This window comes from Misgurnus anguillicaudatus, chromosome 20 (genome assembly GCF_027580225.2).
Source record: "Misgurnus anguillicaudatus chromosome 20, ASM2758022v2, whole genome shotgun sequence".
Taxonomy (NCBI): Eukaryota; Metazoa; Chordata; class Actinopteri; order Cypriniformes; family Cobitidae; genus Misgurnus; species Misgurnus anguillicaudatus.
Window position 1 is genome coordinate 9,393,903 of NC_073356.2, and position 12,298 is coordinate 9,406,200.

At 38.3% G+C, this 12,298-nt stretch overlaps 1 protein-coding gene across 1 annotated transcript in view; it reads left to right on the forward strand.

Annotated features, from left to right (window-relative positions):
* The window catches only part of LOC129455167 (uncharacterized), a 36,682-nt gene that overhangs the window by 9,274 nt on the left and 15,110 nt on the right, over window positions 1-12,298 (forward strand). The window contains 3 exon segments of the mRNA XM_073858713.1: window positions 1,280-2,594; window positions 8,908-9,166; window positions 9,263-9,704. Coding sequence (XP_073714814.1) covers window positions 1,280-2,594; window positions 8,908-9,166; window positions 9,263-9,704 — 2,016 coding nt within the window.

Consider the following 12,298-nt stretch of genomic DNA (forward strand, 5'->3'; position numbering starts at 1 on the left):
TTTATATAATGTTTGATGACAAGATAGAGACTTAAGGAAAATTATGTAGACTAACAATTTAAGTTTAATGTCCTAATGATCAGCCTACTTATGTCCCACATTGACATGGAACGTTCGGGAACTGGTTCAGGAACTTTATTTTTTGTTCTAACCGGTTCAGGAAATTTTAGGGTTGAACCGGAAACTTTAAAATACTGTTTCTGTTCAGAACAAACCAATTGGGAAAAAATTCTGGTTCAAAGCCCTGCTATCAATAGTTGTCACATAATAATTATTGGAAGAGTGGGTAATTTTTCTCCTTTCATGCATGTGTTAGCCATGCATGAACTGAAGATTGTAAACAGGATAACAGCATTTTCAAAAACCCCAAAGCTCAAAGTGTATCACATGACTAGACAGAGCAGACATTACCATTTACAAAGATACCCGGATTGTAAAAATCTGTTGAGAATTGAAGTTATATTTTTAATATTAGAAATCAGAGGAAAAAGTTATACTTCACTGTAGTCTACTTGAAATGTGATTGCCAAATTTCTGTGATTTATTTAAATACCATCTCCTCCATACATTTAGATTACCATGTTTCAGTACCAAGATTAAAGATATATATTTTGCCCACCTACCTTTCATTAGTGTCGGAGTTTAGTGGAAACACACCGACCGGTTGAAAGTGACACAAACAGTTTTTAAACAGTTGCTGTGAACTAAAAACACCTCTGGGTTGAATGCTCAAAATAGCAAACGCTTCCGGTGGTCAAACTTGACGTATTTATTTATTGTTGTATTTAGTAAAAACATACAACAACATGCGGTGAGGAGTGGATATTGCAAGAGATGCATTGTAAAAGTCCAGAGCGGCGGTAACAGATTTTATGACTCAGAATGTCGACTTCAGCATTGCATTAAACTGCTTATTAAATTCTTCTGAGTAACTTTTGGCCTTGAGTTTAATGTTGAGTAAACCTGTATAAAAATCAGTCCAGTTTCCCCAGCTGTAAATGCCATTGGCTGTTAAAGTGTTTTCTTGCTTATAATAAACTGACATGTTGATAACAACTGTTTACGAGTACACTTTCAGAATGCTCTCAATTACATGAATATTTATACTGTATGTATCTGTGAGTGTGGTGGTGCTTATGGGGTGTCGCTCTGGGACGAGTGAGCATGAGGGGAAAATCACAGTATATTCACTACAAAAATCTAGACTACACCACTGTGCTTCTTTGTGTAAATAAGAGTAAAAGAAAATTTTAATTGTAGGCTATCATGTTTCTTTTAGATGTGAAGAGTGAATCATGTTGTGCTGGAGAAACATCCTCAACATCAGAAGATCGACTGACAGCACAAACTCTTTCCTGCATCACCTGTGGAAAGACATTCAGCTCACAGAGACATTTAGAGACACATGAGAGAAAACACACAGAACCGAACCTCAGCTTTACTACCTTACAAGAGAAGATTTACTGTGAGCAGTGTGGGATGAATTTTGTCTTCTTATCTCAGCTGAAAGTTCACATGAGGTCACACAGTGGTGAAAAGTCTTTCTGCTGCACTGAATGTGGAAATTACTTCACCACCAAACAAAGTCTTGATGCTCATCAGAGAATTCACACAGGAGAAAAACCATACGAGTGTCCTCACTGTGAGAAGAGATTCAGACAAAAAGGCAATCTGAAGACACATGTGTTTAAACACACCAATGAGAGACCGTATCAGAGCAGTAAATGTGACAAAGCCTTTAGGTTTTCAGCTTCATTAAAATCACACCAGAAAAATCACTCTGAAGAGAAACGCTATCAATGTTCACACTGTGATAAACATTTCTGTTATAAATCTAGTCTGATAAACCATGAGAGAATTCACACAGGAGAAAAACCTCATCACTGTAGTGTCTGTGGGAAGAGTTTTCGTGAAAAGGCTAGCTTACAAAAGCACCAGAGAATTCATACAGGTGAAAAACCTTATAAATGCTCTCATTGTGAGAAGACGTTTACTCAATCAGGTCACTTAAAAATCCATGAGAGAGTTCACACTGGAAAGAAACCTCATCACTGTAGTGTCTGTGGGAAGAGTTTTGGGCAGCGTGCACATTTAATGATACATCAGAGAATTCATACAGGTGAAAAACCTTACAAATGCTCTCAGTGTGAGAAGACGTTTAATCAGTCAAATTCCTTAAAAATCCATGAGAGAATTCATACAGGTGAAAAACCTTACAAATGCTCTCAGTGTGAGAAGACGTTTACTCAGTCAAGTTCCTTAAAAGTCCATGAGAGAGTTCACACTGGAAAGAAACCTCATCACAGTGTCTGTGGGAGGAGTTTTAGGCAGCGTAAATATTTAATGAAACACCAGAGAATTCATACTGGAGAGAAACCTTACAAATGCTCTCAGTGTGACAAGACGTTTACTCAGTCAAGTAACTTAAAATCCCACGAGAGACTTCATACATGAGAGAAACCTTACGTCTGCTCTCACTGTGAAAAGAGATTCAATAATCCATCTTAATTCAGAGTTCATCTGAGAATTCACACTGGAGAGAAACCTCATCACTGTATTGTTTGTGGGAAGAGTTTTAGCAGCATAATAATTTAGTAAGGCATCAGAGAACTCATACAGTGTGATAAGACGTTTACTCATTCAAGTAAATAAAAAATCCATGAGAGACTTCATACAGGAGAGAAACCTTACGTCTGCTCGATCTGTGGAGAGAGATTCACTCATTCTGGAAGTCTTCAGTATCATCAGAAGAAAGACACTGAAGAACAAACTACACTGAAATCATCATAGTGCCTTAACCCTTATGTACTGTGTGTGCGCGTGTGTGTGAGCGTGTGTGTGTGTGTGTGTGTGTGCGTGTGTGCACGCGGCACACCTTTTCTTTAACACTTGTTCATGTTGTTTTTACTTAAAAACAATTAAACTTGGTTGAATTGTGGAAATGTGGATTCTTTATTATTTCACTGTTGCTGATTTGTATATAGTCAATTCCTTGCAAATCTTATAACTTACATACATTGTTCAAATACCCATGCAATGTCTGTTAAAGTTTTTAAAGCATTTTCCCGATACTTTGATATTTTCGAAGTAAAATTTATAGAGTTCCTACAGCGTATTCTCTCAAAAACTGTCCTTTTTTGTCTGATCCAAAACGCATAACATTACATGTTTCACTCATCTAAAATAGAAACCTTTGAGTATAGACTGAAAGCTGTTGCATGGACTCTACTGTAAACTGTAAAGAGGTTGTTCAATGTATTATTAATAACTGCATTTTCTTGAGTTTCACTGCAAATGTCACATCCATAACTATCGAATCAATGTCAGGTTATTTAACTTTAAATGCAAAATTCTGATTTAGTGCTAAAAAAATGTATACATTTTAGTATACATTTATTTAATGTTTCATTCAATAAAACAAATTCATCAAAAATAAACATGAACAAATGGTGGAGGCCCTCAAAATATGGAATTTAAATGTACTACTATGTTTAGAAGTCTGTAGTGCAAGTTGATGGACGAGAAGCCTTCAGCGCATTAGTTTAATAATAAACCGTAAAAGCTTTTTTTATTGTCAAAAAATGTATGTGCCATATTCCTTTGTTTAACAACTTTTTTTACATGCAAGATCAGCAAGAAAACACATAACAATATAGAGAAAGAAACACATAAAAAAAAGGGAACATAGACACATACTAAATAAGATATAAATAAAGAGGGTACATGATCATTAAATTATAAACAGAAGTATATTATTTAACGTTTAGGATGTTTAAATTCATAACAATCAATAAAAATATAATAATAGGAAAATATTTTTGCAAGTACAGTTGTGTTCAAAATTATTCAACCCCAACTGAAATTGATTGTTTTGGCCGGTTTGACATTGATTTTGATCATTCAGTCATCCTGCTTACAATTACATCAAAGAGGCATGTCTAGGTCAGACAAATATAACATAACATTTATAATGAAATAACCACAAATGTCTTTTCTGTGCTCACATCATTATCAGTTTTATTCAACCCCCAAGTGACATTCAATCTTAGTACTTAGTACAACATCCTTTTACAGTTAAAACAGCTTTTAAACGTGAAGCATAGCTTGACACAAGGTCTTGCAGCGATCTACGGGTATCTTCGCCCATTCATCATGGGCAAAAGCCTCCAGTTCAGTCACATTCTTAGGCTTGCGCACTGCAACTGCTTTCTTTAAGTCCCACCAGAGGTTCTCAATCGGATTTAAGTCTGGTGACTGCGATGGCCACTTCAAAATGTTCCAGCCTTTTTTCTGCAACCATGCTCTAGTGGATTTGGAGGTATGCTTGGGATCATTGTCCTGTTGAAAGGTCCAACGTCTCCCAAGCCTCAGGTTTGTGACGGACTGCAACACATTGTCATCCAATATCTCCTGGTACTGAAGAGAATTCATGGTACCTTGCACACGCTGAAGTTTCCCTGTACCTGCAGAAGCAAAACAGCCCCAAAGCATGATTGACCCCCCACCATGCTTCACAGTAGGCAAGGTGTTCTTTTCTTCATAGGCCTTGTTTTTCCTTCTCCAAACATAGCGTTGATCCATGGGCCCAAACAGTTCTAATTTTGTTTCATCAGTCCACAGATCACTATCCCAAAACTTCTGTGGTTTGTCCACATGACTTTTGGCATACTGCAGTCGACTCTTATTCTTTGGAGACAGCAAGGGGGTGCGCCTGGGAGTTCTGGCATGGAGGCCTTCAGTGCGCAGGGTGCGCCGTATTGTCTGAGCAGAAACTTCAGTACCCACATCTGACAAATCTTTTCTCAGTTCCTCAGCAGTCACACGGGGACTTTTTTCCACTCTACGCTTCAAATAGCGCACAGCAGTCGCAGTTAGCATCTTTTTTCTGCCACGACCAGGAAGCGTTTCAACAGTGCCCTTTGCCTTGAATTTGCGAATGATGCTTCCCATGGTGTCTCTTGGTATGTTTAACATCTTTGCAATCTTCTTATAGCCATTGCCCTTCCTGTGAAGATTAATCACCTCTTCTGTTGTCTTCCTGGACCATTCTTTTGACTTCACCATGTTTGTAACCACACCAGTAAATGTTTAGAAGGAGTTGAGTATCACAGTCATTTTAAAGCTGCCTAATTGGTGCTTATTAGGCTTTATTGCTGTTCCCTGACATCCATAGGTGTTTTCAATACCTGATTGAAAACACTTCAATGAACCTCTGTTCTTCAGAGTGGTAGTTCTTTAAGGGGTTGAATAATTGTGTCAATGAAGAATTCACAAAACAAACATTTACTACTATATTACAAAACCAATTGATGTCATTTTAGTTGCATATGGTTCTTTAAGAAGTCATTGTAGGATTTCATTCTGAATACAATTACAAATGTACACTAAATTCCCTAAAACCCTTAACAGCATTGGGGGGTTGAATAATTTTGAACACAACTGTAAATGCCATAAAAACTCTTACGAAGTGAAAATATTATAGGAGGAGCATTTTGTCATTTCTAATTGCTTTACTATTTTTAGATTTTAACATTACCACAATATTTAACTTAACCTCTTTTTCAAACACTAAGAATGTAAGTTTTTTTCTATGAATTTGCATTGATGTGAAGTTTACACAAAAATAAAAATACAATTTATAATAAAGCATTCATCCTTTAGAGAGTGTAACAACCTAATGTTTATAAGATAAGGTAAAAGTTTTAAAAATATGTGAGTGCGATGACAAGACCAAAACAAGTAAGAAGTTGTTTCAATGTAACAGTTGCAAAACGAGCATTCTAAATCAATATCATCTTTAATCTTTCGTATAATTTTTTTTAGGATAAAGTTTTTTTTCAGGAAATTTCCTTAACTTTATTTGCAAGAAGAAACTTTTGAGGTAATGTCCAAACCCGAGTCCAATTTACATTATTAAAGAAACCGTAAAGCTTAGCATACCGCTTCCAAGTATTTTAACTACTTTTATTATGCGTGAATATTAGGTGACGTATTGCCGCTCGCTCGCTAGTGGACGTCACGTGTTTCCTGTTTGAGAGTGTTGCCGTGTGTCTCAATTCGTTCCCTAGCTCCAGAGGTCGTGAATCAGTATGGCCCTCTCCCAAATGGCACACTCCGGACTTGTGGTCCTCCTCAGAGTCCACACTTTGATGACATCACATAGTCCAGACTTTAGGGACCCTTGATGCGAGTCCACGTGGGTGCACCGGAGTCGTATTTTGGGAAAGACTCGAGCATCACACCGGAAATAGGTAGGGAAGTTGCCCGTCAGTGTGAACTCCTCCCTTCCTTCGTCTGATTGGTCTGATTGCCCTTTCGCAAGGACTTCTGGGTTGGTAAAGTGCGCGAAGCCTGCTGCAGTGCGGGCTTTGCTGAAGACCGCATCAAGGGGGCAAAGGAGGCGCTGATGAGCACACTTCAAAGTGTAAAAATGACAGATGGGACACCCTACGGACTCATAGACTAAGCGAGAACGCGCAATTTAAGGCCACGAGACCGAAAGTCTACATGAAGTGCGCCATTTGGGACAGGGCCTTTATCGTCCCTGTGTTCCAGTTTGTTTTTTTATGAACTTCCCTCGCTAACTTCCCTCAGTCTCGTTCACTCGGATGTACGTCATTTCTTACATTGTACGAGTGCCCACTACTGCTAGAACACTTGAAGTGGGTTCAAATGGATCGCCCTAAGCCCTTGATCGCATGGAAACTGGAGACCGCCCCCTCCATGTGCAAAGCGCGAGTTGCTGAAGTGATGTCACAATCGTGTTGCATTGTGGGATATGAAGCTGCATGAAGTGTACATATGAAGCAGACTCGCTCCCTCGGTCAAAATCGAGGGAGCGAGGGTCTGTCCATACAAACTTCCCTCGTCCACTTGACGAAGTGGAACGCACTTCAAAATGGTGACAGGGATTCCCCCGAGGGGAAGTGCTTAGGGAAGTTCGCGAGTGTGTGTCTAAAACTGGAGTGGAACGCACCCCGTGTACACAGGTTCGGGCACTGGTAAGGACCCTAGCTCACTTCACAATGGGACAATGTTCACTTATTTTTCTGTCACGTGGCTGCTTAAGCGCGTTGTAATCACTCACAGCTGTTACTCATCAACAACCGGCAAAACCAACATCTCTCTGACTTAATTTTAAAAACAGTACATTGTGAAAAATGCTGTAATTATTCTCTTACATATCTGTGCATAAAATTGGAGGCATAATTACATTTTAAATGTAATAAATATATTTACAATTTTAAATAAATATTATTATTTTAAATATTGAGTAGATTGTGGTCCCTTACTGTGTAGCAATGTGTGTTTATATTTACAACTAAAACAAACGTTTGTCTTTATAAAAGTTCTGTAACATTTCATAAAGTTTATTGAGTTGGATCACGTGATGTTCGGTTGGCGAGCTTCAGAAAAGGTCACGTGATTTCCAGTTAGGGAACATAGGGACCATCGATGCTCACTGGTTTTTGCATTGCATTGTGGGAATTTTTAGGGATCGAACGTTCCAGTGCACTGAACGGATTTTGCGATTGAGACAGCCCTTAAAATGGCCGACTCCCTGATCAGTGCCCTGACTACTGAACAAGGGAGCTGATTGAGACACACGGTTGGTCACAGGCTTGTTCGACTTCATGCGGCGCCGCAAGAACCAACAGCCGGATGACGTCAAAGAACCGCGAGAGCGAGACGAAGTTAGATTTCATATGATTTCTCTAATCGTTCTTGCGGTACTTTGACGTCATCCGGCTGTCGGTTCTTGCGGTGCCACATAAAGTCGAACAAGCCTCACATGTTTCCTGTTTTAGAGTGGAGGTTAGATGAAACAAAAAAAAATGCTTTTTAGCAGCAAACACTCAACATTAGTTTGGTGCACTCAGGGGTAAAATGTACCCCATGTGTAAGATGAAATATACTGCTGTATCTTTAATGTTGTGGGCCTATTCTTTTGCTGGAGTGCCTGGACATCTTGATCAGATACATGGCATCATGGATTCTATGAAATACCAACAGATAAAAAATCAAAACCTGACTGTCCCTGTTAGAAATCATATAATGGGCCATGGATTGATCTTCCTTCAGGGCAATGATCCAAAACAAACATCAAAACTAACTCAAAAATGAGTCACTGAGCACAAAACGAAGCTTCTGCCATGACAATCCCAGTCCCCTAACCTGAACCCTAAAGAAAAAAATGGATGAACTGAAGAGAAGAAGCACCAACATGGAGCTGGAATCTGAAGGATCTGTAGAGATTCTGCATGAAGGAATGATCTCTTAACTCTTTTCAGGTGTTGTCTAAACTCATTAGACATTATAGGTGAAGACTCAGAGCTGTTCTCATGGGAAAAAGGTATTGCAAAAAGTATTGAATAAAAGGGTATGATTAATTGTGAGCAGTGTGTATTAGGAAAAAATATATCTCTCATAATGAAATTTTCCCCCATTTTAAAATTATTTTTCTACAATGAAAGGTTGGATTTTTGTAGATTTTTTTAAATTAAAGATCAAAAGTATTAACGATGCAGATTTATCTTCACAGCCTTTTTTGGTCATATTTACAAAGGGTATGAATAATTTTGAGCTTGACTGCATATAAACCATCGGGTACTAAAGAGACAGCTCGCACAATGGGTTCAAGTTGGAATGTTGTCTTTCATTCTGGAGGGCAAGGTCAGTGACTGTAACATTGAGGGTATTTTACAGTATTAAACACACATTTATAACGATTTCATCAGGCTTCAGAAACATTTAAAAAAGAATTCAAAGAATGGCCTCTCAGCTACCGTAGTTGCAACTGTTGCGTCATCAAAATACGGTGTTCAACACATCATCATTTCTGTTTAATAAACGTTGTACAACATTTTATCAGGGCTGAACGCAGCCCACGTGTTTCCTGTTTGAGAGTGTACGTCACGTGTTTCCTGTTTTAGAGTGGAGCTCCACTCGCCCATGGTCTGCAGCCAGCCCCTCTTGGATGTGTTTGTGTATCCTCAGTGTTTTTCTCATAGACTGTAAAAAGTTGAGTGTTTTGTTGAGTGTAAACAGAGTTTTGTCTCTGTGTATTTTAGTGTTAATGATGACAGATGAGATGTGCTGTAAATCAGTAGGAACTGATCTGGAGGCAAAGCTGAGGTCAAGAGAAGATGAAGGAGTGAAGAGAGAGGTTTGTACAGCTTAAACATCCTTTACATGAACCACTCTGTCTGTTTGACAACATCAAATCATTTATAATCTTACACTGAGTGTGTTGTGTTGTCAGGATGTGGATTGTTGTGAATCTTCAGTGTATGTGACTGATGGATGTCTGGATTCAGTGTGGATGAGCAGAGATCAGAGCCGCACACCACAGCCACTGCTGGACTCTAAACTCTCTGAAGAGAAATCCAGACACACACAGGACTCAGAGCTCAGTCTCACTTTACTCTCTTATACTGAGTCAAAGCCCACAGACGCTCAGGACACTGTGTGTGACAGTAATCAGGGCTTACAGGATGAGGAATCTACTGATCAAACCTCCACAGAGTCTCTGGATTCTGTCTGTAACGCTGGAGAACAGCAGCAGATTCTGCAGACCACACTGAAGATGTGTTCAGTCAAACTGATCGACTGCACGAACCTGATGATGAAGACGAGAAGAAAACCCACAGAAGAGGAAGATCACATTGATAAAGACAATCATGCAGATGATTTAATTTCATCAGGTATGTTTTCTTAATTATAATTATACAATTTTTAACTGTCACGTAACTGTTTTTTAAAAGGGGTTTTCAGTAAAAAATAAAAAATAACGCAAAAAAATGCAAAAGGAGTTAAAAATCTTATCTTTAGTACTTATAGGGTACGTTTTAGGACAGATTAATCCAGTACTAGACATTAGTTATATTAAGTAGATTTTACAAAAAAACAATACAAGCATGCAGTTTGAGACAAAACGGCAGTAATATTGTAAGATACATCAGTACAAGGTGTTTTTAAATTAAGGCAGCTCAAACATTTATTTTAGTCTGTGAAGGAAAAAGAAAACATTCCCCACATCAACATTATATCCTTGCATCATTAAAAATTTGCATTGCTTTTAATCATCATTACTATAAAGCAGTTATGACTTATGAGTATTAATATTTAGCATTTTACCACATAGTATTAATAAGTTACGCTTATGATTAACAGTATTATTTGTTGTGTATGATCAAAGCTTACATATGAATCTATTGCGCAATGATGATATAGTTTGACCTTATGTTTGCAGAGGAGACTATGCTGTGTGTGTGTGTGTGTGTGTGTGTGTGTGTGTGTGTGTGTGTGTGTGTGTGTGTGTGTGTGTGTGTGTTTAGCTTGTTGATTTTCAGAATGCCAGCTCAGTCAGCCAGGGTGCGAAAAACAACAGGATGTACAGCTATTTGTGCAACAGGGACTTTCCAAAAGCAGAAGTGAAGGTTTAACCTCAGAGGAGACGTTAAATATTTGGGTCAGAGGGATAGGCGAGACGTTTGCAGCTCAACTGTCGGCTCGCATTTATTTTGTGTAGTGACAGGGAAAGCTGTGACCCAGAGCTCTGTAATACTTCATTTGAGATTCATTAAAAGATTAACTTTATAACGCTGACCTATTCATTCCAAGAACATGCAGGACGAATAAAGTCCAAGATCTGGCAGTAGGATAAGCCCTGTTTGGGAAAACACCCCAATGAGCAACAGGCATGTAGGCTTTAATAAACACTTAGGGCACCCGGCGCAATGCAGCGCAATGTGCGACGCAAGTGTCTTTCGCTAGTTTCCACCCTAATTTTCACGTTTAGCGCCACGTTGTTTAAATAGCAAATGCATTTGCGCCCCCTTTTGCGCCCATGGGCGTTCTGGTCTGAAAACGAGGTGGGTTCAGGCGCATTGTTGGCACATTGCTATTTTGAGGCAACTAAAATAGACTACGCCATTGACCAACAAAAACCTAGTCTAAAGTCTAATGTCAATGGCGCAATGTGTTTTATGTTATTTAAAGAGCGCATTAGGAATATGCGCCTATAAACGGGAGGACAACGCGGGTTTGCTTATCAAAAAGTACATGAATGCGCAGCAGCACAAAAATGCTTTTAAATATGAAAGATTAAAGGATTGAATGTAAAAGATTATTATTGAGTCTCTTGGACATAAATGAGGACTAATTATGAGACATTAGAAGGCGCAAAGAGCTGCTTCACCTGTAGCCTGCTAAGTAAATAATGCTTTGCTTTAAACAAATGCATCTGTTTTTAAATGTTTTTTTTAATGCTACCTCACGGATTTATTGTATATGATGACTCTGTACCTGCGGATATGGTGAGATGAGAAACATTTTTAAGTAATGCTTAAAAAAACTCTTTGCTAAAAAAACGCTTTCCAAAGTGCTGAAACGCGAGGAGAGCTGTTTGTAAAATCTTTATCTCCTGTTTTTTTACAAATAAAGTATTTTTAGAGTACAAACCCTTTCTTACATACTTGTAAATTCTTTTTTGATGATATTGGATATTAATACATTTAAAGCAATTACAAGCCTGCTTTTTACTTCCATGACTAAATGAAAACGGGTTTTAAAGGTTTTAATAAAAAAATAAAAATTTCAATACAAGTGAAAAACAACACAATTATTTAACATTAATCTTAAACTGGGGATCTTCTTCCTCCGCTTAGTTTTTCAGTTTACAAAGTTCGTCATCTAAATAGGGATTAGATATAGTGCCAGCACAACTTGCTTTTAAAGGGGATGAGAGCTATGACTCTCATTGGTTTACTGCACGTTACGCCCAAAATACTCCCATTACAATAGGACCAACCCTTTTCGACCACGCGCTCGGCACACAAACCATCCCTCCCATCGTTAAATTAGCAAAAGTGGATTCGGACACGCCCATTCAGACGTTGCGCCCTGCGCTTTAGACAATGCGCCTAGATCGTTAAAATAGGGCCCTTAATCTCATTCTAAAAGTGTCACCAAGCTTGGAAACTCAAATTCATATGATTGCAATATTGCCTAGCTTTTCAGTGAACTACGGCTCTTTGTTTGTTAAATGCCACTCCATCTGAAAGCAGTTGATGCCGATTTACTACTAAATTAAGGAACCGGCTTTACTGATGAGATGCGTGTGACAATCGCATGCGACTAATTGTGCAGCCCTAATATTTTGTCTTTGATCACTAGTTATGTTTGTCTTTATTCTAATACGATATTAACAACATGATATAAATGTGTAGATGCATACTGTTGAAAAATTATTTCGAATTATTTTTAGTTTTAAGTAATTTTAAGTGATTGTTTTTAT